This window comes from Glandiceps talaboti, chromosome 10 (assembly GCF_964340395.1).
Source record: "Glandiceps talaboti chromosome 10, keGlaTala1.1, whole genome shotgun sequence".
Lineage (NCBI taxonomy): Eukaryota > Metazoa > Hemichordata > Enteropneusta > Spengelidae > Glandiceps > Glandiceps talaboti.
Genome location: NC_135558.1, coordinates 11,225,001 through 11,251,394, shown reverse-complemented (window position 1 = coordinate 11,251,394; position 26,394 = coordinate 11,225,001). Strand labels below are relative to the sequence as shown.

General features: G+C 36.8%; 2 protein-coding genes and 1 long non-coding RNA gene across 4 annotated transcripts; 2 read left to right on the top strand and 1 right to left on the bottom strand.

Moving 5' to 3' along the window:
- Nucleotides 1-623: 623 nt before the first annotated feature.
- LOC144441462 (uncharacterized) lies at nucleotides 624-4,429 on the top strand. The gene is made up of 3 exons (XR_013481242.1): nucleotides 624-787; nucleotides 3,315-3,399; nucleotides 3,804-4,429. It is a non-coding gene; the product is annotated as an uncharacterized LOC144441462 (long non-coding RNA).
- Nucleotides 4,430-13,650: 9,221 nt separating this feature from the next.
- LOC144441084 (uncharacterized) lies at nucleotides 13,651-16,137 on the bottom strand. Its single transcript, XM_078130614.1, has one exon. The coding sequence runs from the start codon at nucleotides 15,895-15,897 to the stop codon at nucleotides 14,077-14,079; it is 1,821 nt and encodes a 606-aa protein (XP_077986740.1). The 5' UTR covers nucleotides 15,898-16,137; the 3' UTR covers nucleotides 13,651-14,076.
- A 171-nt stretch (nucleotides 16,138-16,308) lies between these two features.
- LOC144440837 (sialidase-1-like) lies at nucleotides 16,309-26,201 on the top strand. Of its 2 annotated transcripts, none has more exons than XM_078130254.1 (6): nucleotides 16,309-16,442; nucleotides 17,284-17,470; nucleotides 18,243-18,505; nucleotides 19,507-19,689; nucleotides 21,508-21,727; nucleotides 22,164-26,201. In XM_078130254.1, exons 1-6 carry the CDS (start codon nucleotides 16,362-16,364, stop codon nucleotides 22,373-22,375), a joined length of 1,146 nt encoding a protein of 381 aa, XP_077986380.1. In that variant the 5' UTR covers nucleotides 16,309-16,361; the 3' UTR covers nucleotides 22,376-26,201. The 2 variants fall into 2 exon arrangements, with proteins under 2 accessions (XP_077986380.1, XP_077986379.1); XM_078130253.1 differs by lacking the exon at nucleotides 19,507-19,689 and adding an exon at nucleotides 19,248-19,442.
- Nucleotides 26,202-26,394: the final 193 nt, after the last annotated feature.

Sequence of the window (26,394 nt, the reverse complement as noted above, 5' to 3'; positions counted from 1 at the left end):
TTATTATGTGCATTTAATAATTTATTATGTACAGTTACTATTATTGTATGTGCTAACATTATGTTATTATGTGCATTAAATAGTTTATTATGTACAGTTACTATTATTGTATGTGCTAACACTATGTTATTATTTAGTAATGTCTCCACAAATACCAAAGCAATTAGTCAAGCAGTTTTTGACTTTGCCATTCACAAACACACACACACACACACACACACACACACACACACACGTACGGTCACACACAGACAGACATACAGACAGACAGACACACACACACGGTCACACACACACAAACACACACACACACATACATACATACATACATACATACATACATACATACATACATACATACATACATACATACATACATACATACATACATACATACATACATACATACATACATACACACTCTCTCTCTCTCTCTCCGTCAATAGTATAATTTTCTTTGCACATGTGAAAGGCACTAAAAAAATGTTATCGTACGACATGGAAATGGCCCGTGACTCATGTTACAATCATACACTATTGTCACTAAAGATAATGGGGAAAAACGGCGTGGCGAAGTTACTGATCATGTCATCGGGATGGACAGTTCACTGTCACGAAATATCATGAATATTCATGAGCACGGCTCACCGCCATTCTTCCCCAAGTCTTCGGAACTTGTCGGCAGAAGTTTCGCCCTTTGTTTAAAAGATTCGGTAGTTTTCGGATGTAAACATGCCACACGTGCCACTATACGACGTACGAAGAAAGATGGCAACTGCTGAAAGCGGTAAGTACGAGCTCGTACGAGTTATCATCCCTTTTTGACCTATTGATCTGTCTGGCAGCGAGGTCAGATTTTGCTCAAAAGTCCGTGCTAAGTTCATGGGTACATATGTAAGACTAAATGTCTTTTTAGAGGTTTTCCTTTGCATATATCGCTGTAGTCAGTCTGAAAGAGGATTTTCCAAGCTTTACAACGAGGGGTCATAATTTTGTCAGACAATGGGGCGCGATGGGGCGCGTTTTTTTCGGGAGCAGTGTAAATTCTCGGTGATCAGAGCGAGAGTGTCCACGTATTCAACACTGTGTACTATGTGTGACACGTTGTTTGTCACTGTCAGCCTAGCGCCTGTTGACTTTCTTGGAGTAGATTTGTTTTGGTGAGGGAATAGCTATCTGAGTTCTAAAACGAATTTCTGGAAAACGTAATCACGGTAACGTAAGCCTTATTTACATGCGTGATATGTGGATGAAAGCTTCGTTGTGTTGTGTGGTCATTGTCGATCGATCGTCGGATATAAGCTTATGCGTGAGTAAATGGATTAGGGACCGGTCAGTTTCTCCAGCCTGGGGGGGGGGGGGGGGTGGATTCTTAAATCGGGCCGACAAAAGTCACTGACCCCCCCCCCCCCTATCTGTAAAACCCAAAACAGGCTGACCCCCCCTATCACTTAATTCTAAAACATGATGACCCCCCCCCCCCCCCATATATGATATTCGCATGAGTGACAGGTATTTTTTGATCGTGACTCAGTGTGGACTGCTTGACTGTCTTGCATCTACTTTATAAGATCCCGGGTTAGCACTATCATAATTATAATTATTGACTACACAGGGTAAATATATTTGAAAAGGAGTTTAATAGCATCTTGACAGTGAAAGGTAGGGGGAAAGCTTGAGAAGGGAATATGTACAGCTGTCATGGGGGGTCCTGGGGGGTCTCCTCCTAGAAGCCCAGGAGGTTTTTAACTCTGAAAAGTCAATTTTGAGACTATTCAGACCCTTTCAGACAATAATTTCCAAGCCTTACAAGACAACACCAACATGTAAAAAAACAACTACATAGGGTTGAAATACTTTTGAAATATACTTTGATAGCATCTTGACAGTAAGAGGGGAAGAGCTTGAGACTGGGATATGTTCACCTCATGCGGGGGGTCTGAGAGGTCTCCCTCTAGGATTTTTACTCTTATAGCCAATATTTACGCTATTTAGACCCTTCAAGCAATAACTTAATCCATGCTTTACAAGACAGCAAGTATCAGAAACTATTCTTTATAACTTACACTTAGGGTTGAAATATGTTCTTAAAAAGTTAAATGGCATCATTATATACATGTAGGTCAGCACATCTAATGGTAGTATCATTGGTAGGGGAGATTTGGAGATTAAGGCAATTTTAGACTATCTTGGCAAACATTTCACATCTTGAAAAGACAATATCATCTCAAATTAGAATAGGGTGAAAATATTTAAGAAAAGTTTAATACCATTATGACAGTAAAAAGGTTGTTGGTGCATCTGATTGTTGGTTGAATGCATGAGTGACCTCTGGGGGTGAGGAAGTCCTTGGGGTTTTCCCCCTGGCAGATATGGAGTTTTTTGCTTGAGATACTAAGGCAATGTTTAGGTTATTCATAACCTTTGAGGTAATATTTCCAAGCTTCGAAAAGCTAACCTAAATGTACGTTTTAAATGAGTTTCCTATATCACATAAATAGACATGTAACATTAGTATAGGGGCATTAATATATGTATAATAAAGTCACCGGTATGTTAGAGAACTTTAGGTGGTCATACCTAGTGTATAATAGAAACTGGAATCTGATGAGATGTGGTGATTTGTAGTGTCAATAACATGACGAGTAGAACAATTTAGATTAACTTCATTTATAAACTATCTATGAAAATTGCCATTACGAAACCTTCAAGTCACAAGTTCACTTTTGCCCCAAACTGCAATATAAGTGAAGCATTGATTGTGAAACAGCCAAGCATTTACATAACATGTTCTGTAACTAGTGTGGTAGCTAGGTAATACATGTATATGTATATGTATAGTTATGTTTGAACTAATAAGTAATATTAAAGAATTCATGTAAGAAACAGGGACAAGAACAAATATTGACATGTACCACATTTCAGACAAGGCTATGTGCCATTGTAGAAAGGATTTTTTTCTTCCATCACAATTTAAAACACAATGACCCCCCCTATCCCCAATTTTCAAAACAGCATGACCCCCCCCCCCACTGCCAATTTCAAAAACAGGGTGACCCCCCCCCCCCCTACCAATCCACCGCCCCCCCCCCCCCCCAGGCCGAAGAAACTGACTGGTCCCTTAGACGCGTAGAGTAGACGTAGACTAGACGTACATCGTATGCAAAGCATTTACAATCGTAAATGTAATCATATGTTGACACTTGGTAGGTAATGACAATGTAACTGTTACAGATAAATTATTGTGTCAATTTTTGCCAGCTGCTTTCAATATTGGTCTATAGAGTACTAATGAATTTTTTTTCGTCCGACAGCATCATCGTCAGTCTTACTAGCACCATCCACAGAGCCAAAGCAAATCGAGCCAGGAGATATCAAAATTGAGACTAGTGTAAGAGGGTATGTGAGACATATTTCCGATATCACGTACTGCAATATCTTATTATTACTTTGTGTCACTTGCTTATGATCTGACATAGTAAACATGCACTTGAAACCAGGCCATAAAACAAAATGTAATCCAAGATGTGATAATTTTAATAGTAGTAACAACAACAACAACAACAACAGATATGGTTGATAGTACTCTGATAACCATCATACCCAGCACATTATGTTACCAGATTTGCCCGAGTTCCAAAGACAAAGTTAACAGAATTTTACTTTGAGTAATGTCATTTTGTAATGTGTATCATCTTAGTTATTTCTATAAATTTATTCTAGTTAATTTTATCTGCTGTGTATGCATGGTTATATTTTATTATGATCCATACAAATGTTTTTCTTTTGTTTTGTTTTTATAGCTATCAGGCTCTCTGTGACTGTCCCACAAGTGTATAGATGGATTTACATCCGGAAGTCGACAACCCTCATGATCTAACTGCTATTGATGAATACAGATTAGAAGTAAACAAGAAACTTGTTGAAACAAAATAGGCGAAAAAAGAAAAACACATTGAATTGTATGAGGAAGTCGATGACCTTCTCACTATTGAGATAGCAGAAATAAACCTTCAATATAAAATTTAAGTTGCTGTGATCACAACAGTCCCATATGGATACATTTACAAAAGGACAGTCTGTTTTTCAACTCACTTCATAAATCTTCTCCAGGAAAGAACATTATCAAGCTTCTGTACATATTTGGTGGTTTGTAACACAAAATTCAATCTCTTCTTTTTGTCTACTTCTAGCTTGGACTATTTACTAGGTTGATCTTGACTATGTCCTTGTAACATATACCAGGATTAGTGCAATCTATTTCATGTAACAATGACAGCCAATGTAGGTACCACAAAGTTTAGTTGTGATATTACCATACCAAACATGTTCCTCAATGATTGGCTTATCTGTTCTATTGAAGTATAATAATAATAATAATAATAATGGTTTATTAATCCCAGCCATTGTGGCCAAAAGGCCAAATTACACTGAGTTACAAAAAAAACACATATACAATTGAATCAAATTTAAAAAGGAATCTCTACAAGGTAAAACCACAACAGCATAAAAATTTACACAGAACCCAAAACACAAATTACAGAAATACACAAAACCAATTTAAAAAGGAATCTCTCACATGGTAAAACCACAATAGCATAAAATTGACACAGAACTCCAAAACACAATTTACAGATGAAATACACAAAACACGAGAACGCAAGGAAAAGCATGTAGTAAACACTTTACCTATTGCGAAACAAATTTACACAGTACACTATCGGACTACATTCTTTGCGTTTTGTGCGAAATGAAAAATTCACACGGTTACGATTTCTGGTTGCATAGTTATGATTACTTGGAGTTGGGATGTGATAGTTGAGTTTGTGGTTGGACTGAATTACATCCTTAGCAAATTTTTGACAGATTTGTTTCCGCCTAGATTCAAGTGAATCGAGATTCAACAAGGACAGTGATTCATTGTAACTGTAAAAAGGATATATTATCCGCAAGGCCCGTTTCTGAATACGCTCAATTTGCGTCTTTAACTTTTCTGTTAGACCCCCCTGCCACACAACACATTCAAGAGTTGAACGAACTAAGGATACATAAATGAGCTTGAGGTCTTCTACGCTAGCACCGAACCGACATAATATCCGTAGAATATGTAATCTCATGGAAGCTTTGGTAACAATTTCATTAACGTGGTTTTCCCACTTTAACTGATTATTAATAGTGATTCCAAGGCATTTAAAATTTTCAACTGATGACAAGGAAATACCATCGAGCATGAGGGGCTGGGGATCAGTAACACTTTTTGCGAAACACATAACCATTTCTTTACATTTCTTGGGGTTTAATTTCATGTTATTAATATGTGACCAGTTGTTCACCCTGTCTAATTGTAACTGCATAGCAGAATAGGACGAACTTCGATTGAAACACTCAGATAGAGTGGTGTCATCCATGAATACAAAATGTGAGCATTCTATACATTCTTGAATACAAACTTCTGCATACTTCAATTTCAATATAATTTAGTATATTCGTTAAACATAACAACATACATTTGTCCTATAAAATTCGTTGATGTATCTTACAGCGTTAATGAATAATTTGCATAATTAATTATTTTTGGTAATTAGGCTATATCTTAAGAATACATACTTCAAATTCAACATACTTTAGTAAATACGTTAACCATAAGAAAACACATATGTCCTATCAAGTTTGTTGATGCAACGTACAGTGTTAATGAATAATTTGCATAATTAATGATTTTCGGTAATTAGGCTATATCTTAAGAATACATACTTCAATTCCAATATAATTCAGTACACACGTTAACCATAACAATCACATATGTCCTGTAAAGTTTGATGGTGTACCTTTCAGTGTTAATGAATAATTTGCATAATTAATGATTCTTTGTAATTAGGCTATATCTTACGACTGCATACTTCAATTTCAATACAATTCAGTACATACATTAACCATAACAAATTGTGTATGTCCTATAAAGTTACTTGATGTACCTTACAGTGTTAATGAATAATTTGCATAATTAATGATATTCGGTAATTAGGCTATATCTTAAGACTTCATACTTCAATTTCAATACAATTTAGTACATACGTTAACCATAACAAAGCGGATATGTCCTACAAAATCTTTTATATAGCTTAGTTTTAATGAAAAATTTGCATAATTAATGATTTTAGGTAACTAGGTTGTATCTTAAAAATGCAAGCTTCAAATTTTGTATAATATGATACGTACATCAACCATAATAATACGCACCTGTCCTATGAAGTTTGTTGCTACAAATTTTTCCTTTATGAGTATTTTGAATAATGAGCGATATTCAGTAATTAAGCAGTGTCATACACTCTTACATACATTAACCTAAGAAAGCACGCTTGTCCAAAAAACAAAGCCTGTTACCATAGTTTTTTTTAGTTTAATGTGTTATTTGCATAATTAGTGATTCCCTTACGGGAGGCATTCAGTTTAAATCTGGTAATTGTTGATACTGGTGGAAGTTATAATGTAACAGTAACTGTCCGACTCAGTAATGTGTACGTAGTCTTCGATCAGTAAACAGTATAGTTATGGCATCTGATGTCCGTGTCGTGGTTATTCATTGCATGTCTAGTCTTTGCATGGTTACCATAAGCAACCAACCAAACTCACCGGTGTTTTTTTGGTTGTAATGTCTAAAGTTGTGACATTGTCTGCTTGTTTGATTAACAAGCCATTGAAATTAAAGGGTCCATATGTCTGTTGCAATGAGACAAAGCTAGTGTCTATCATTTGGTTAGCGCTGTGTGCAGACGAAATGATTACAACTTGTGTACGTGTCTGCTTGTCGGATCTGTAACTTCTATGTCTGTAAGGGTACCAATGAGAGGATCGATGATGTCATCTTTTCAGTGTCAGAGGTTACGCGCGTTTGTTCTTATATCCATTACTCCACGCCTAACTTCCTGTGTACATGGTCGAGCACTTCAATGGTCAATCGTACCCTACGGCGTGTATGGTTCGTGGCTTACGGGAGTTTTCGGCGTGGCTGAGCTTTTAAAATCAAAGTAAATATGGTACTCTTCTTTCTCAGTTTTAAATTTTGACTACATGCTGGATAAAAAAGAACTGTCAATATAATTTTTTAAAGGATAAATTGCCAAACTGAACACCTCTCAACACAATGCATGCTATGCTACTTGATTGGGACTCGAGACTACACTGTCACTAGTACACTGTCGATAGTCGTTCGTTCGTGCCTTTTTTGCTACATTTTATCTAAAACGAAAGTCGTCGCATTGCTCCGAACCGGAGCAATACTATAACCGATGTACTGATTATTTCGCAACATCACAGCAAGTCACAGTTTCCTATCAGTACGGGTGTATTCAGTGCTACGGAGCGAGGCGACGACTAGCACATAGGCAAATGTGTATATTATCTTTTATAACTGGCTAAAACACGTAAGGTTGTGAACTAAGGAATAACATTCTGTATAAACAAAAAAACGTGCTAAAGGGTATGATTTCAATTGATTGTAATTAATGTAATTTGTTCTAAATTGATCGAAATATTTTTGTTGAGAATATAAATTCAAATGTGGGTACTATTGTGACTTGGAAATACTAAGAATCAATATTTATGCTGATAAAACAGTGATATGGTATTTGGTGAAAATAAGTATTTTGTACCCATTGAAACGATATTTCTTTAACATGTATTAGTGTGAAGAAATACTAATCAGCACACTTATTTGGTTGATGTTCAGGGGTTTCTTGTTTGTTGGCCGTGACTGACAATTAGTAACAAATCACCTGATTTGTTCCATCACATCAAAACTTTAATTTTATCTCATATGCAAGACTTTGCACGCACACCTATATTTTTGTTTTGTTTTGAAACAGTTTCCACAATTGTCCCATGAAATTACTCAGCAGTGATTTGAATTGGAATCAATGTCTAATTTAAATTTCTGGTTCTCTCTTATCAACAGATGAAAAATTACACATTTGTACAAGATGAAAGTCTTCCTCTACATAAAGTCAAATGTGAAGATATTGACTGACATGCTGACAACTATTTATAGCAGGACTCAGGACCATTGCAAACAAGTGAACTTCAATACATGTTACAAAGTGTAAACTGAAGCAGATGATATATTTTATGTATTTATATATTTTATTAGCCACATATATATATTACATATTCATTTTTATTTATTTTCTCCATGTTAAATAAAGTATTGAAAATACAACTGCAGAGAGTTGTTGTTATCTTTCATTACATCATTTTACGTTTATCCAAAGCTTGACAGTTCATGGCCCCCATGAAGTGTTTAACTTATAAATGAGCCATAAGAGTCTTCTCAAAAACAAGTCAAGTTTGAATGAATCATCAACCAGATACTACTTAGCTAATGCCATTAATAGTCACTTTGTTAACATCACTAAGGACTATGTTCCCCTCAACCTTTCTGGTTGTGTGCAGGATCTTCCTGAGGATGACGCTCTTCCTATTGTTACCTATCAAGGTCTTGTTAAACTGCTGAAACGTCTTCCTTCAAACAAAGCTGGGGGACCCGACCATATTTCAAACAAACTCTTGAGTGAATTCGCAGAGGAATTTGCACAACCTCTAGTTGATATTTTTAATGCGTCATTCCGAGAAGGTGTTGTACCACAACAGTTTAAGGATGCTACGGTTGTACCGCTAGCGAAAACATCAAACCCGCTGTCTCTTGACGATTTCCGCCCCATTTCCTTGACGAGTAGCATTGCCAAGGTAATGGAAAGTTTGATCGAAAAGTGGCTGAAACGAGAGATTGTTGGTAAAATAGATACAAAGCAATTTGCATGTACCAAAAAGTCTTCTTCTACACTTGCCCTTGTAGACATGGTTCAAAGCTGGATTGAACAACTCGAAAGCCATGGTAAAATGGTTAGAATCTGCTTTCTAGATTTTAGTAAAGCATTTGATAAGATTGACCATAACATTTTAATAGCCAAACTTATACAACTTGGCATTAATAGCAAAATTGTGAATTGGGTGGCGCATTTTTTATCTGGGCGTCGACAACAAGTTAAAATAGGGAATTTTCTATCCAGTTGGAAAGGAATTCGGGCAGGTGTCCCACAGGGAACTAAACTCGGGCCCATTCTTTTCACAATCATGATTAAAATTGCCTAATTAGTTGATTTCATTAATATGCAAATTTCTCTAATTAAACATTAACAGATCTGGCTCAAAACCTAATCAGGTCTAGCTATTACCCTAAAGATTATATATCCCAAATTTCATTACAATTGAGCCAGTCGATTTTTAAAAAATAGCGCCAATGGCGTTGTAGTACAACTGTAGTTTTTAAAAATGTTTATCCATATGCTAGTCCATGCTAACAATAGGTGTTCATTTGCTGAATAACTATCCAGTTGCCTATCCTACCATGTTGCTATCTTTACGATAAATGCTATCATTTGGCTGTTGCTATGGGCGTGGTCATGTTGTTAGATATATTTGCATACATTTGTGTATGTTTTTGTACACTTGTGTATGAATTCCTGATATTGTCTTTGCAATATACGTGATCATTTGGCATTTGCTATGGGCGTGGTCTTGTTGCTAGGAAAATTTACATTTTTTGAATGTTTATTCAATTGTCTATTAAACCCTGTTGTTATCTTTGTGAAATACACCACCGTTTGGCTGTTGCTATGGGCGTGGTCATGGTTACTAGGGTATTTGCATACAATTTTTGAATGTTTATTCATTTGTCTTTCTATTCCTGTTGTTAACTTTGCAATATACGTGATTATTAGGCTGTTGCTATGGGCGTGGTCTTGTTGCTATGCAAATTTACATACATTTTTTGGATGTTTATTCAATTGTCTATTAAACCCTGTTGTTATCTTTGTGAAATACACCACCGTTTGGCTGTTGCTATGGGCGTGGTAATGGTCGCTAGAGCCAATTTTGTCAAATGTTTTGAAGAAGATCTGCAGAATAACAGTTTCAGAAACATCTTGCCAAGTTTCAGACTAATTGACCGAGTACTTTTTGAGATATAAGTTTTTGACCAAAAATGAACATTCTTACACCTACTTACTCATGGAATCATTGTATGCTTAATATATCTTTGTCCATACATCCCTAGATGCATTCCCATTAAATTTCAGCCCAATCTGCTCTGTGGTTTTGGATTTATAGATTTTTAACCAAAAAGACACATTTTTAGCCCTAATTTGCATATCACTGATGGAATCATCATGTCATGAACAATCTTACTTTCCACCCCCTTAAGAATCTTCCCACCAAATTTCGCACCAATCTGCCCAGTAGTTTCTGAGTTTAAATTTTTTGACCAAAAATCACATTTTCTGACCCAAATCACACATGTACACCCGTGATGCGATCATTTTGATTTGAACAATTTCCCAACTAGACACCAAAGGTAATGGACCAACCAAATATCATGGCAATCGGTTCAGCAGTTTTTGACTTTAAGTTGTTTACACACACACACACACACACACACACACACACACACACACAGACAGACGCCGGGCGATCCCTATAGCACTACTGAACCTCAGTTCAGTATGTTGTGCTAAAAATGATGACACAGACAGACAGACAGACAGACAGACAGACACACACACACACACACACACACACACCTTCCCCTTTTAATACCTCCCGTACCCTTACGGGAGGTAATAAAACTGGTGTTTTTTCGCGGGTTTAGTATTTCATTGTTTTGTCAAACTCGTTGCAGGGTAAATTGTCTCAATTTGTCAAAATACATATCAATATATTATATTATAATTAATATACATTACTTTCCAATATCTTAATTCATACAGAAACCTTTGAAATTAAACATTCTTTGCGAAAAGAGGCAAAAAATGGCATTAACAAGACATAAAATACACCTGAATGCTAGATTATAAACAAATTTGTAAATTTATGGTATGAAATTACTAAAATTTAACCAATAGTTCTTTTGGCGACACGCGTGCGCAAATTGTCTAAAAAAAGCTGCCGTAACATCGTATTGCACTATGATTGTCAAAAAATGTTAAAGAGACGTCAATCATCGATCTTCGGTTGACCACAGCAACGATTCGTCAATCATCTTGCCTGTTGACAGGTTTTACTATGACAACGGAGTTAGCTATTATACTAAAAAGATCGTCAATTTGATCGATACCGATATCATCTGGAGATTTTCTTTCCCAACTTTCACTGAGGAACTTTTCTATGCTACCTTCATCTTTCTCTGTGATACTATCGTCAAAGTCACTCGGTAAACCGACTGTCAAAACGATTACAGATTCTTTAAACGGAGCATTCTCATTATCACAGTACTTGTAGAAAATCAACAAGGCTTCGGGTGGTAAGGCTTCAATGTGAGAGACAACTGCTGTTTTGCTTTCCCCGCCAAGAGCAGATTCAAGCAATGTATCCAATTCTTCCTTAGCATTGTCCGGCGATAGCGTCGCTAAAGCCTCACTCCTGATTTCAACAGTTGGTTCAGTTGACAGCGGAAAACTGTTAGCAACATCTCTAGCAATGTTATCTGTAGTACCAGCCACAGCTAGACCGGCGATCATGATAACAGCTGGTTGACTTGGTGAAGAGACAGAGACGACTGAATGTAGCGATGAATGGATAATCGACCAAAATCGCGGACTTTGACCATTGTATTTATCTTTCAGTGTTTTGATATTATTATCTAAGACTGTCACCATGTCAATCAAATGTGAATTTCCATCCAAAGGTGTAGTCGTGTCATGATTTTCAGTCTGAGGTTCGGGCTCTGGTGGATTCGCAAACATTTTCAAATACAACATGCCAACGAAGAATATGAATAATATTATCATTATTACAGAGACGTAGAAATTAACACCCAAGTTTAGAGGGAAAAGTCGTCCATCAGATTTATCTTCCTGTGGTTTGTCCATGACTTCTGACTTTCTGTCTTCCGACTCACCCTGTTGGCTTCCTTTGGGTCGTTGTCTCACTTCAGTGGCCTTTCTAACTTCTGTCATTTGAATTTCTGACTGGCTATCTGACATTCCCGTGCTCTGGCTGGTGTCTGGAATTATCGTGGTGTCATCTACTGCAGTCTCGATAGCTGATGGGCTGGCTACTTTGTTTGCGGCGCTAGTTTCAACTGAATTCGCAGGTTCCTTGGTCGTCGCTGCATCACTTCCAGTTTGATTCTGAAAAGCTTCGGGAACTTGACCTCCATTACTGCTTATACTGGCACCTGTCTGTTGCATGTTATTAGCATCATGGTCTGCTGCTTTCATTCCATCAGGGTGCAAAGGTGGCCTAAAAGGTGGAGGCTTAGATTCAGGGCTTTGTTTTTCTTGATTAGAGTCTGCTTGTCTGTCGCAACCTGTCTCTGCTCTCTTGTCACTGTTTTCGACAGTTTTTGTCTTCTCCGTTTCATCTTGATGACCTTGTAGAGTTGCAGTCTGTTGATTAACTGCAGACATGACGATATGATAACAGTTTAAATGACCAAAGCCGGTAGCAGGAGCAATGACATGCAACACAACTGCAGTGTCGCAGTGTCATGAACCCAGAAATGTAAATGAATATGCTCGTTGAGTCTTTACTCCACTCCCAGGGATAATTAATGAGATAGATAAGTTCTTAATAAAAACGACAAAAAACAGACTGATTACAAACCATGTGCACGTTTCTACTGTCACCAGCTGGCGAGTTCTAAAATAGTTTGTATGTGTGTGTGTGGGTGGGTGGGGGGGTTGTTGTTGTTGTTGTTGTTGTTGTAACTGCAGTTACTATATTGTGGTCAGCAAGCCCAACCTGGTGGTATTAAATAGCATAACCCAGAGCCTTGGCTATCTGACATATAATACTGTTTATGGCTAGTCTCTTATACATCAAAAAGTCTTTATCTACACACCCAACGAAACATTCTTCACCAAATTTCAGCCCAATCTGTCCAGTTGTTTCTGAATTTTTTTTATCAAAAATTCTGTATACCTTATTTTCAAATCACTGATTTACTGGATCATTGTCATGAGCAATTCTTCATCTACACATCCCTAAGGACATCCCATCAAATTTCCAACCTGCTGAGGAATTTTTTAAGATGTTACCAAAACTTGTCTTTTCTTTACCCAAATCACACGTGATCATTTTCATTTGAACAAATTCTCATCCACACACCCTTAATAATGTCTCCACTCCAATTACCAAAGCAATTAGTCAAGAAATTTTTGAGTTTGCCACACACACACACACACACACACACACACACAGTCACATGCACACAGACACACATGGTCACACACACAGTCACACAGACAGACACACACATGGTCACACACATGCACACACATGTGCACACACACACACTCACATGTGCGCGCACACGTGCACACACAGACATGGTCACACATTCAAATGTGTCTGTTATATATAAATGCAGATAAAATTTAAAAAAAGTAATGTCATATAAGGGTGGCCTTAATTTGCATTTTCAAATGGTTTATTGAGAAAGCTAGAGGAGTATTTCACCAGTGCATTTATACTTTATTCCCAAATGGTATAAGAATTTAAAATATATATTTACATATGGAAGATAATTACAAAGGTTTCATGATATGAATAACAAATTTATACTTCATACAAAATTCAAATTTCAAATCAGCTTTATACACACGTTCAAAGTTTGATATCAACAAACTATGAAATATTGATACAATGATAATACACTTAAAGTTATTGCGAAGTTTCAAAAATATTTCAAAATCTGTTATATACACACGTTTAAAGTTCAATATTAACAAGCTACATGAAATGTACAGCAAGATTATTTGCACTTGAATGATTTACATTTACTACATTTTATTATTTCTCTTTTGGTGAGGATTGAGAATCAGACCTCAGCAGGCAGATTCTGAGAAGATGGTCCTTGGCATTACAACATAAAGCTGCCATAAAAGGCAATGAAAACAAAAAAATATCATCATATTATTTTTCTTACAAATGAGTAATTTACATTTCTGCTGCCAGAAATGGCTTTGAAACTAAAAACATTATCATCACATTGTTTTTCTTACAAACCATGCATATCTTATATTACTCCTCTGTATTTTGAATAGCTGGCTGGCTTTCAGATGTTTTTGTATGTTGGCTGGCATCTGAAGACACTTTGTTGTCAGAAACCTTTTCTGTTTCTTGTCCATTGGAGTCAATGGAGGTTTCAGATTTTACATTATTGACTGACTCAGTCGGGTCTATTTCATCCTTTGTATCTGCATGTGCAGCACTCTCACCAGTCTCAGTAGAGGTGTCACCAGCAGTTTCAATAGCTGATGGGCTATCTAATGTGCTCATTCTTGGAGAGGCATCTGGAATATCTTTGCCATCTTTAGTTTTGCCACTTTGCTTCACATTAGAGTCCACAGTTATGTCACCTATTTCCTGACGTGCATCACTTTTTGAAGCTGCTTCATCTGGACTTTGGATCGGTAAGTTTTCAGATGATTCTGAAACTATTTTGTCACCAGTACCTTGTTCTACATCCTTTTGGACAGAGTCTAGTGAGGTGTGAAGATTATCTTCGTACAGTACTAGTTGTTCAGTCGAATCTTTTTTGTCTCCTGTATCATGATGAGTTGGGTCAAGTGTTGTGATGGCGACAGAGTTTGCTATTCTACTAAAAAGAGCACTGATTTGATCAATGCTGATGTCATCAGCAGATTTTTTTTTCCAACTGTCAATGAGGAACTTTTCTATGAATGCTTCCCGATCTTGTTCTTCTGTTTCATAAAGTTCAATGGGTAAACTGACGGTCATGATGATTACAGATTGTTTAAACGGAGCATTCTCATTATCACAGTACTTGTAGAAAATCAACAAGGCTTTGAGTGGTAAGGTTTCTATGTGAGAGACAACTGCTGTTTTGCTTTCCCCACCAAGAGCAGATTCAAGCAATGTATCCAACTCTTCCTTCGCGTCATCTGATGATGGTAACTTCACCAAAGCCTCACTATCAATTTCAACAGCTTTACCGTTTGATGGAGGAAAACTGTTAGCAACATCTCTAGCAATATTGTCTGCAGTGTCAGTCCCAACTAGACCGGCTATCATAATGACTGCTGGTTGGCCTCGCGATGAACCAGTGACGATTGAACGTAGCGGTGCATGGATTGTCGACCAAAACCGTTGACTTTGACCACCATACTTAACTTTCAATGTTTTGATGTTGGTGTCTAAGACATTCGCTCTGTCTTTAAAATGGTCTGTCTTGCGAACTGGATAGATAGCAAACAAATAGAACGTCAAAATACCAACAAAAAATAAGACTGTCATTATCAAGGAGAAGTAAAAGTTCGGTCCCAGGGTCAGAAATACTGAAGGGCCCTCTGATTGTCTCTCAGTTTCTTTGTCAAGTTCTCTAGTAGCTATTTCAATATCTTTCTCCATCACCATGGAATCTTCATTTTCAGAATACTCAAAATCAATTTTTTCTGATGGATAGCGTTGTCTTAATTCGTTGCCATTTTCTGTTTTCTGGAGTTGATCGTCGTTCTCGTTATAGTCAGAGTCCTCGCTATCATCTTGAAAATCAGATTCAGACAAGTCAGTACTTTTTTCTTCTGAATATTGGCTTTCACTATATGTTTCATATTCCGTAGAAGTTGTCACACTTGGAGTACGAGAGATCGGGGTGGTTTGCAAGAGTTTACTACCCAGGATCTCTTTTGTCGACTCTTTGTCGTTAGGAGAAGAATTTGCGGTTTTCGTTCCACCACTCTCTGGTTTTCGACCTCCAGCCGGTCTGACCCGTTTGTTTGTTTTGTCACCATCAACGGTCCCAAGATCACCCCCGTCAGTTATCCCCGATTCGCGTTGCTTCTTTTTAGCAGCAGCTTGTAATCGTGTTGTAACCGGCATCTTGGTATGTTCATTTAATCCAGGAATGGGTTAGGAATTACTAAAGCAGATGTTTTTGGCTAAAACGTGTAGAAATACATGCAACACGAAGTGAGCAGCGAAGTAAGGTCAACGTACCCGGAAGTTTGATATTCCTCTTCAGAGTTGGTATGCTCGCCGCGTCTTTTCTCCACCACCATGGGGTTTTAGCATAGTGACACGGTGTAAAATTGCCATTTCTTTTTACAAGTTAATAGTTCATTTCATTGCATACACCCATATACACAATGTTGAGATCCCAAGCGGCAGTTATTGTAAGAGCAGTAGGTCTATCTCTCAAAAGTCAACATGGCAATGTGTACGTGACCCTGGAGTGTGACCCTATCCCTTTTGTATCATGTGATAGTCAGGTGATCGATTCTGAGGTTCCGATCGACAACATACACAACAATACTGCACTGCATGAGACTTGAATCGAGTTTATTATGTCTCCTGTGTGTACCCCAATAATTTCGTTACTGGTCGTTTCTTTCGCTCTTTCAGGTGTTCTTACTGCGTACCGTAATGTGAGTTTTACTTTTTGTGTTGTTTACGTAGACATTTTCGATCTCAGTGTCCTTGTGAGTCATAACACTCATAGTCTAGTCAAGAGTCATATGACTCGTAAGAGTCGTATGACTGTCATCATTGTAGGAAATTAGCTCTGCTCTGGATATACGCTACGAGTTTCGACACGATTTCCCTTAATAATTGTAGCGTTTTGCTGCGATTTTGAGGGTTTTTTTCCCCGTCTGTTTTGGCGACTTTTGAAGTTGTGGTGTTTGACTGTGCAAACGTTTGATGCGGGTTAAACACCAAAACTTAAAAAGTCGCCAAAACAGACGAAAAAACACTCAAAATTGCAGCAAAACGCTACAATTATTGCAGCTATAAGGAACGATAGCGGAGAGGGAAGATGTGTCGAACCTCGTAGCATATACATCCATAGGCTAGTTCCTGTACGGTATTGTTATGATTTACACCAGAGCTATGTACGAATTTTTTTCCCAAATCAATACAACAGGTTCTTTAGAATCGAACCAGAACAGACACTTTCTCCGTGGATGACTGGTAGTGTAAAAAAAAACCAAACAAACAAACAAACTAATAGGTAATATGTCTCTGATATGCTTAACACAACAGTAGACATGAATGTTGTGATTTAATTTATTCAAATTTCTAATTTCACAGAGAAAGAAAGTGTGGTAATTTAAAATGAAATTTTACTTTAGTACAATTTCACTGACTACCTCTTTGTAGATTGTGTATTTCAAGTAGATTCAGAAAACTTTGAACTTGGAATTCCTTGCCCGAGAATGATCTCAAAAAGAAAAACTAAATTTTTTATCAACGTTTTGTGTATGACAGGTAACGCCCACTGTGATTGAAGAACAGTTATTATGGATCAAAGAGCAAGCAGAAGTGTCCCTCTACAGGATACCAATTATTACTTCCACTCCGAGGGGTACCTTGATAGCAGTGTCAGAAGCCAGGAAATCTCCTAGTGGTGATTCTGGGGCAAAGTTTCTGGCAATTAGAAGGTCCCTAGATACAGGTAACTGTTCATCATTTTTTTGCCAGTTACAAGTCATAGGTTAGCTTTATGGCTTCATAAACCACTCATGTAGATGAGGGTGGGGGTGGGGGTGGAAAAGTTCAGATACACAAGTTCAACTAAATTCACTTTTTCCTTAACAGAGTTGACCATTTTGTTCATCCCCACAAGAGGTAATTGAGATGACAGCTGTCAAACTAAATACAAAAAAACACAAAAAAACAATAGCACACACACACACACACACACACACACACACACACACACACTCACTCAAAGTAAGATAATAAAATCCACAATGCCCAGTACACCAACAGTTCACCAGTCACCTCAAATGAAGGTCAATCTATTATATGTTGTTATACAAAACATTATATAAGCCATACAAAGCCAGATTTCCTGCAGTTATTCTACTATTGACATCTAAAAGTTTTAAAACAAAGTCATGAAGTTCATCATGAAATTCTTTCCTCAATCATCATGTCATATCTTTGTATTTATTACTTTGAACATCCCCTAAAATGTGAAGTGTGAATTTAGATGTTTTTTTTTTTTTGTCACATTAATGGACCAATTCATAATTGTTAAGGTGTTAATAGGATGACAGTGTCATCCTAGACTGTAAGATACATCATGACATTCCACCCTCACCAGCCTCCTCTCACCCTGTGGGAGGGGTTGGCTGATGTGTGAGGGCACCTTGTCATGGCGTACCTTACAGACTAGTGTCATCCTTGATCTAAAACTATATGCCTTCAATATTCAATCGTAGGTTACACATGGAAGTCTCAAGATTTCTTGTTGGATGACGGTTCTGTCACAGATGGTTTGAATCTCGGAGTGATACTTGCAGATCATGAAAAAGATATTGTCTTTATAATGTACACTATGTGTGCTCATTACAAGGACTGCAGTACTTCCACAACTCATGTCATTAAGAGTTTAGATGATGGTGTCAGTTGGAGTAAGTCTATCAACATATCAGAACAAATTGGTACCAAGATGTTTGCTCCTGGACCAGGCTATGGTATTCAGGTAGGATTGCCACCATTATTATACAACAACTGTTATACCATACACAAGCCAAGTTGTACATAGTCAAACAGAAAATACAGGCTTTATGATTCTGGTTACTAGTATTCTATGTCTCAATAAATAACATACTCCTATGATGTCGATTCTACAGCGTCAAAATAATTATCAAAATCAAATTTATATCACCATTATTTTACACAATTTTTGAAAATCAAGCCAATGCAATTATAATAAAATTACTTTCCAATATTTTGTATTGTTCAATTGGAAGATACTTACAACGTTGTATGCCATAATGGGTACTACAAATCAAGCAAGGCCTGTAATATTACAAGCATTTTCCGTGACTATTAAAATACATCATACAAAGAATGTGTCTGAATTTTTTTCATGACAGGATTATTCACTTAGGCTAGCTTACAACTATGGTACAATAAATAATCATCATCATACGAAATGGACAGAATTTTCTCTTGTTTTAAAAAACATAAATATAAAAATTGCTAGTTGAAGTATACGATAAGGGTTCATGACAGAGGGAAGGGAAATAAACTGTTCCTGTAGTAGGAAAATTATAAAATATGAAAGCAAAGTGTCAACGATAAATGAAAAAAAAGTATAATCACTTGTGCTGTGACTTTTTGGCACTGTTTTCAGTATAGTGGTAACATATTAATTGTCAAACTTTCATCATTGTGTTTGGAAAAAAATGATTGAAATGCATAATTTTTATCTATGACAGAAACGTTTCACACCACACAAAGGTCGGTTGATAGTATGTGGTCATTTTACAATCAACAATGACTATAACTCGAAGGGTGTGGCCTGTCTGTTAAGCGATGACCACGGTCAAACATGGAGATATGGTGGCAGTGTTAAAGCTATACCATTTAATCAACCAACCAGACACAAAGATTTCATTCCTAATGAATGTCAGGTGACTATCATGTGATCACTTGTTTTTACTTATGAATTTGCATGGTTTGTCATTTGATCTGTAGAAAAAGTATGCGCCTCATAAGGGTCGGCTTATTGTATGTGGTCATGGTACAATTAGTGGGGACGGAGTGTTTTGTCTTTTGAGTGATGATCATGGAGATACGTGGAGGTATGGGGGTATGATTAAAAGTATTCCGTACAACCAACCCAAGAAAAGTGGAGATTTTGAACCAGATGAGTGCCAGGTGATTAACCCCATAAAATTAACTTTTTCTTTCTGCATGATTACTAACAACAATAGCTGTGTTCTAACCACTAGTATAACTAAAGCATGGTGCATCCTTGCCACCCAGGCTGCCCTGCTTGATAGGTTTATACCATTTGAAAAGTGTTCTACCATCCTTGAGCTTTAGTAATCTTTGAATGACAAAAATCATAATAATCCTTTCACATGAAGAGAACTGGCTGATCCCAATGTCCATGTGTATATGTGTTAAATAAACATTTTATGTTTCAATGTTGAAGACATGTATATTATATGCTGATCATTATTTGAATCATTATGTAAATTACCATATTATTGATATGTAAATTATCATGCAAATTAGCCACCATCCTTATCCAGGGGAGAACACTGCTATAGATCACTCCTATTAAAATGTCTCTGTGTAGGACAGAGGGATTGAAGGAGATGAATACACCAAGAGTAGGGAAACGATAGTGTTGTGAGTTGAACAGACTGAAAAATTCACAACTAGTTGAGGAAGATCTTTTTCAAAGTGTAGCTATCATTCTTTTTCTTTTTGTGTAAACTGGTGTTGTTGTGAATTTGTCCACAGCAACATGGACTGTACTATTTTTCAACTGGGGAGATTGGCCATAGGTAGGGTGACATGACCAATGCAGCAGGGTGCTAATGAACCAAACAAGGCTAACAGTCTATCAACAATAACCATAACTATCACAGCCAGTTTCATTTTGTTTAATTTTCTAAAGAGGTTAGGAATAGCTACTCATTAGAAAGTCTACTCACTTTGCCCACTACATTGCTCCTCCCGCTATGGGTAGTGAATCCTAAACTCCTGTCGAAAAACTAAACTGTCCGAGATTGTGTAGCCATATTATCAGCATGAAGTACCGGTAGTATTTTTCAACTAGGTCTTGAAAACCCATCTCAATAACATTTATTGACAAGCAATTGTTGTGTTGGCAGTCAAATGTTTGTCATTCATACCGTTACATTGGCCATTGTCACCCTACCTATAACTAGCCTCCCCTATCAAAAAATAGTATAAACCAATCACTAAGATCAAATCAAGAATGACACCAGTCTCCCCAAATGTTCACAGTCTGATTAAAATCCAGGCAAAGATTCAATTTATGATTTCGTTTACCACATTTCATGTCTTTTGTGCTTGTCCTTTGCATTCTCTTTGTGTATGGTTGGTGTCAGCCTCCACCTTACATTTGACATAAATACATCAGAAGGACAGAAAAAAAGATGAGTCTATGGGGGGGGGGGGGGGGGGGGTTAATGCCTATAGATCAAATTATGATCAGATTGCATTGTGTACTGAATACTTAATTTACTGGTACATGCTAGTCAATGAATGTTAACTGCAGAATTGACCTTTGTTTTGTAGAGTCACTTTTATTAAAATCTTGAACTTGAACTCTGATTGTTTAGATACATTGGAAACTCAAAAGGAGCTTTCCAATTTTGCTGTCAGCTCAGTGATAATATTAGACAGGCACACCTTACCAGCAAACATCAATAATTGGAAGGGTTATTACCTGCACCAGCCTGATGTGAACACCAGATTGGTGCCAACACCTCAACAGTATATGGTAGGAACTGGACAGGTTACTGCCTGCCCCATACTGATACTAACACCAGGCTAGTGTAGTATTACTACCAGGTAGTCATTGAGCCAGGAAACCAGAAAGGGTTTCCTGAGCTATATGAAGTATGTAGAAATGTGACATCCTTGAACCTTGTGCACACACATTAAATGTTGTTATGATCTAACACAAACTTATTATCATGTCTTTTTCTCCCACAGCCAGTTGAACTTCCCGATGGTTCCATCATGGTCAATATGCGAAATCAGGGACGTTATCATTGTAGTTGTCGCGTAGTTACCCGAAGTTTTGATGGTGCTGAAACGTTCTCATTTGATAATCTATATTTTGATACAGCCTTGATTGAACCAGTTTGTGCAGCTAGTATACTTTATCACAATGATGTCTTGTTCTTCAGTAATCCAATGAGTACGAGTAAACGTAAGTATACATTGACACCCCCCCCCCACCCCCACCCCCGAGTTTGCAAAGGCATCAGTTTAATCACATAATGTGCATGAACCCCCGCCCTATCTCAGGTAGGGGTCTGAATACTTTGTTGTCCATGTACAAATCCTCCTTGTGTTTATACACTTTATTTACAGTCTACTTCTGTATGTTCAAGAACAATTTTTTACATACCTTTTGTACTTTTTAGAAAATCGAAGAAGCATACCTGTCTCATCATGGCTTTGACAGGCCTGTTCCATGAGGGCTGATGCAGGCCTGTTCCATCAGGGCTGTGGCAGGCCTGCTGTATGCCTGTGACAAGCCAACCCTGCCACGGGCCTGTAGATTTCTAGCATGCATATATTAACATTCAATGAGCCATGTCCATAAAAATGAAGTCTAAATTTCTTCTTTGTGTCTTTTATAGGTGTAAACCTAAACTTACAATGGAGTTATGACAATGGAACTACTTGGGCTGGAAAGTTAGCTATTAACCCAGATTACAGTGGATATAGTTGTATGACCAGTTTCCAAAACACTCTCAAATATGGAAATGATATATTCATTTTCTATGAAAGAGGTCATGAGAGTACTAGTGCTATGGATTCTTTATCACTGGTCAGAATACGACTGTACTAACACTATTGAGGCAACTAGAGTGCCATCATTGTGGGAAATTTTTTGTCTGTCTGTCTGTCTGTCTGTCTGTCTGTCTGTCTGTCTGTCTGTCTGTCTGTCTGTCTGTCTGTTTGTCTGTCTGTCTGCCTCCCTCTCTGATTGTCTTTTTGCCTCCGTCTGTCAGTCTGTCTGTAAATTACAATAATTATCAGGCCATTACAATGGTGATTCCTTGTAACTAATACACTCCATTGTTTCAATCAATCAATCAATCAATCAATCAATCAATCAATCAATCAATCAATCAATCAGTGAATTTATAAAGTGCCAGTTTTCACTTGGATGGAGAGTTCAGAGGCACTGTAGGGTTAGAAGTTTCTTGAGAATAGATATGTTGTTTTTATATATCTTAACACAGTAATGCTGTTTAGCTCATTTTGAAGAAAACAAATGTGCCAAAATTAAATCCAAATCAAAGTGAAATCACAGACTAACTACAGTTAGTCAAAGAATAGATTTTGATATAAATTCACTTTTCATTATCAGTGTGGAAGTGATCATCTGTCCATCCATAGCCATTTCTCTGCCATGATGGCAAAGAAATACAAACATGGCACAAATGTGAGATTGTGCAGGGTTACATTGAGTCATTTTACTTTGTTATGCAACTCAATCAAATTTCTTTGAATGTGACCAACTTTTCCATATCATACATGATTGCTCTTTTCTGCAGAATAGTTACTCGTATAGAGCTACATATAAAAGAAAAGACATATACATGCATATTAGCAAATATATACTCATTAAGCAGGGATGGCTACTCCCTTATTTGCCAACACAGTCCACACTAATATAATTAGTAGGGATGTGTACACCCATAATAGCTAGCATATTTCACCATTAGAAGTCAGGATGTTTGCACTGTTAGCTGAGTCAGAGATGTCTTCAAACATATTAGCCGGAACGGCAGTACCCATAACATAAGCAAGGATGTCTACACCCTTATTTGCTGAAATGGTTTACACTCATGTTACAGGTGATATGTTAGCACCCATATTAGCAAAGATGTTTACACCCTTGTTAGTTGAGATGGCTACTCCCATATTAGCTGGGATATACACTTATATAAGCAGGGATGTCAACACCTGTGTCACAGCCAAGATGGCTACTCCCATATTAGCTGAGATGGCTACTCCCACATTAGCTGAAATGGCTACTCCCATATTAGCTGGAACATACACCCATATTACAGGGATATCTATACCCATGTTAACTGAGATAGCTATTTCTATATTAGCTGGGATATACACCCATTTTAGCAGGGGTGACTAAACCCTTATTTGCCGATACAGTCAACACCCATAGCAGGGATGCCTACACCTTATTAGTGGCAAAGTCATCCATATGAGCAAAGATTTCTTGGGAACTGAAATCTTGACCTTACAGGTCATATTTCAAAACTGTGCTTTCTTTGAAAATTTCAGATACCATAAGAACCTGATAAGTGTAACAGATTTAAATTTCATTCAAACCTTGTACAAAGGTGCTACACAGTGCAGGATGTACTTCCATGACTTTATATTATGCATATATCATGTATGATGTATGGCTAAATGGTGGCCATATTTTTATACTTTACAAATTTGTGCAATATATGATGAACTGTAAAGATCATTTGTTTAGACTCAGGTATGAAGGGCTGTATTTTGTGTTGATATGATATGGTATTGTCTAGTGTCAGAATGGGATTAGCATTTGGGTGTAATAAAAAAATAGTTGTCACACAGACCTTAGAAAAATTTGTTTCTGAACTAGTCTGAGTAAAATCTGTTGTAGTGGACTTGGCTCGATTTCTTTATTTATCTCTCTAGTGTTTCCTACGATCTTTTTTGTTCCGTCAGTGAGCACCTTGTACCTACATCTGACTCAATACCACAGGAGTTCACGTTCAGTACCATACATACATGTAGCCAATTAGAATCCATCTTACAGTATAACACAATGATCATAATTGAAAGAAACAGAACCACCAAACAATAGCAATAATATCATTGTCTGTACTCTGTGCTCAAGGTCTTTTCAAACAGAGCATTCTGGGGTACTGTACCCATATGTTTTGGCTTATTACGCATTCTCATTGGTTGAGTAGATCAACTCATCACATGGAATTTGAACATGAACTATTATGGTACATGTATTGTGTCAAATGTAGGAACAAGGCACTCGCTCACAGAACAAAAAAGAACAAACAACAATAAAATTAAAGTAGGAAACGGAAGTAAATAAATAAATTGTGAGAACATTAGATATTAATCAAATTGGTTCTGAATAAATGAATGATTCTATTTGATCCTAGTGAACTAACTGATAGTATAGTACTAATGCTGGACCATGGAATTCACACGGTTTGGTCAAAATCATGCCATTTCTTGCGTATCAATGCTACTATGTGTTTAAACAGTACTGTCTAATATCTTAAAGGGGCAGGGTCTGGAACTTAAAATTGCATATTTTAAACAAACAAAATTTTAAACAAAAAATTATTTATGTATATATTACTAAAAATGTCTGAACATCGGTAGTTACTGGCAGAATACTTCAGATTATAACCTGATATGATGTAGCTTTAAAGCAATATTTTTCTTGTTGGGGTTGACCCCAACTCAAATAATACAGAGAACTGCACAAATGTTGATGTGAAGCAAATGTTATCACCTTCTCTACCAACTGAAGTTCAATGTGTTAATTTTCACACATTTTTGAATAACTAGTGTTTGATTTTTAAGAAATTGAGATATTTATAGCTTTTGAAATGCAATTCTTTTCCGTACAAAGTCAGTGTTTATATTATAGGGAGCCTTCAGCCCTGAGGCCAACTCACGATTTGTCGTGTATGAATAATGCCAGAAGACGTATTTCAACACAGTTTGGGGCATGTATCCTTAAAACCAATTACATTTGTACAAAATGTTTTATATAAGTAATCTGTACACCTAATATTATGGAAAAAGTGTTCAGCGGTTCCAGCACATGGTACCTTTAATCTGCAATATATTTTGTTAACCTGCACTAGCTGTAAGTAAGATATCATTTTTTTAAAATCAAACAACCATCATTATACCATGCACAAGCCAAGTTGAACAAAAAATATGGAATTTATACCCTGGTCATTTTATGTCATGACAAAACACATCTATATCACATCAACATGTGTCTAAGCCACTGGTTCTGTTTTGTCAAAATGTTCAAAATTGCCATTACTTTCCCTGATTTTTCAATGATATTACTGGAACTTGTATAATTATGTTAGTCTCCAATATTTTTCTTCATTGAGCTGGAAAATACTCGTGACCTAAGGTATTGTCACTATGAGTCTAGTGACTTTTAGTGACAAAGCACGCTTAGGTCATTCATATATTTCATGGCTGAATGAAGACAAAAATATTGGGGAATAACTAAATATATTCAATGAAAATAGTTAAAATACCAGTGAATGATTCATTGGGTACTGTTTTTTGGGTGTGGACCCAAAAATAAATTTTTGATTGGTTATATTGTACCATACTATGTGTACTGCTACACAAATATGTTTATAACAACAGGTGATTCCATACTATGCAGGGTGTACAATATGTTAGTTTTAAAAATCATTCCAGTTGCAGCTAATGCATGTAATGCTTTTAACTGATGTCATGTATGAGATTTGACGATATTGACATCATTTTTAAAGAACCAATGAGCACGTTTGTCTCGGATAAAATATTGTACAACTTCATATAACTTAAACTAGCAGTAATGCAAACTTACAAAAAGTTTGACATTTTGTGTTGTACATTTAATGTGTCACACCACGTCATACATTAAAAATATATATTCACAATATTTCATTGTCGTCAAAGCATCATTTTGTAGTTTGAAATCATTGACCTTTGAATTGTGTGTGTGTGTGTGTGTGTTTGTTTGTGGATGTCACTGCTCTTTGACCTTTCCAGCTCTGTTATCAGATCATAACCATAGATAAGTGATTGGTGCAACAAAAC

Coding starts and splice junctions, on each gene's coding strand:
- LOC144441084 (XM_078130614.1), bottom strand. CDS start 15,897: ATGCCGGTTACAACACGATTACAAGCTGCTGCTAAAAAGAAGCAACGC.
- LOC144440837 (XM_078130253.1), top strand. CDS start 16,362: ATGTCTCCTGTGTGTACCCCAATAATTTCGTTACTGGTCGTTTCTTTC. Junction 17,471..18,242: donor TAGAAGGTCCCTAGATACAG/GTAACTGTTCAT, acceptor ATTCAATCGTAG/GTTACACATGGAAGTCTCAA. Junction 19,443..21,507: donor TCATTCCTAATGAATGTCAG/GTGACTATCATG, acceptor TTTCTCCCACAG/CCAGTTGAACTTCCCGATGG.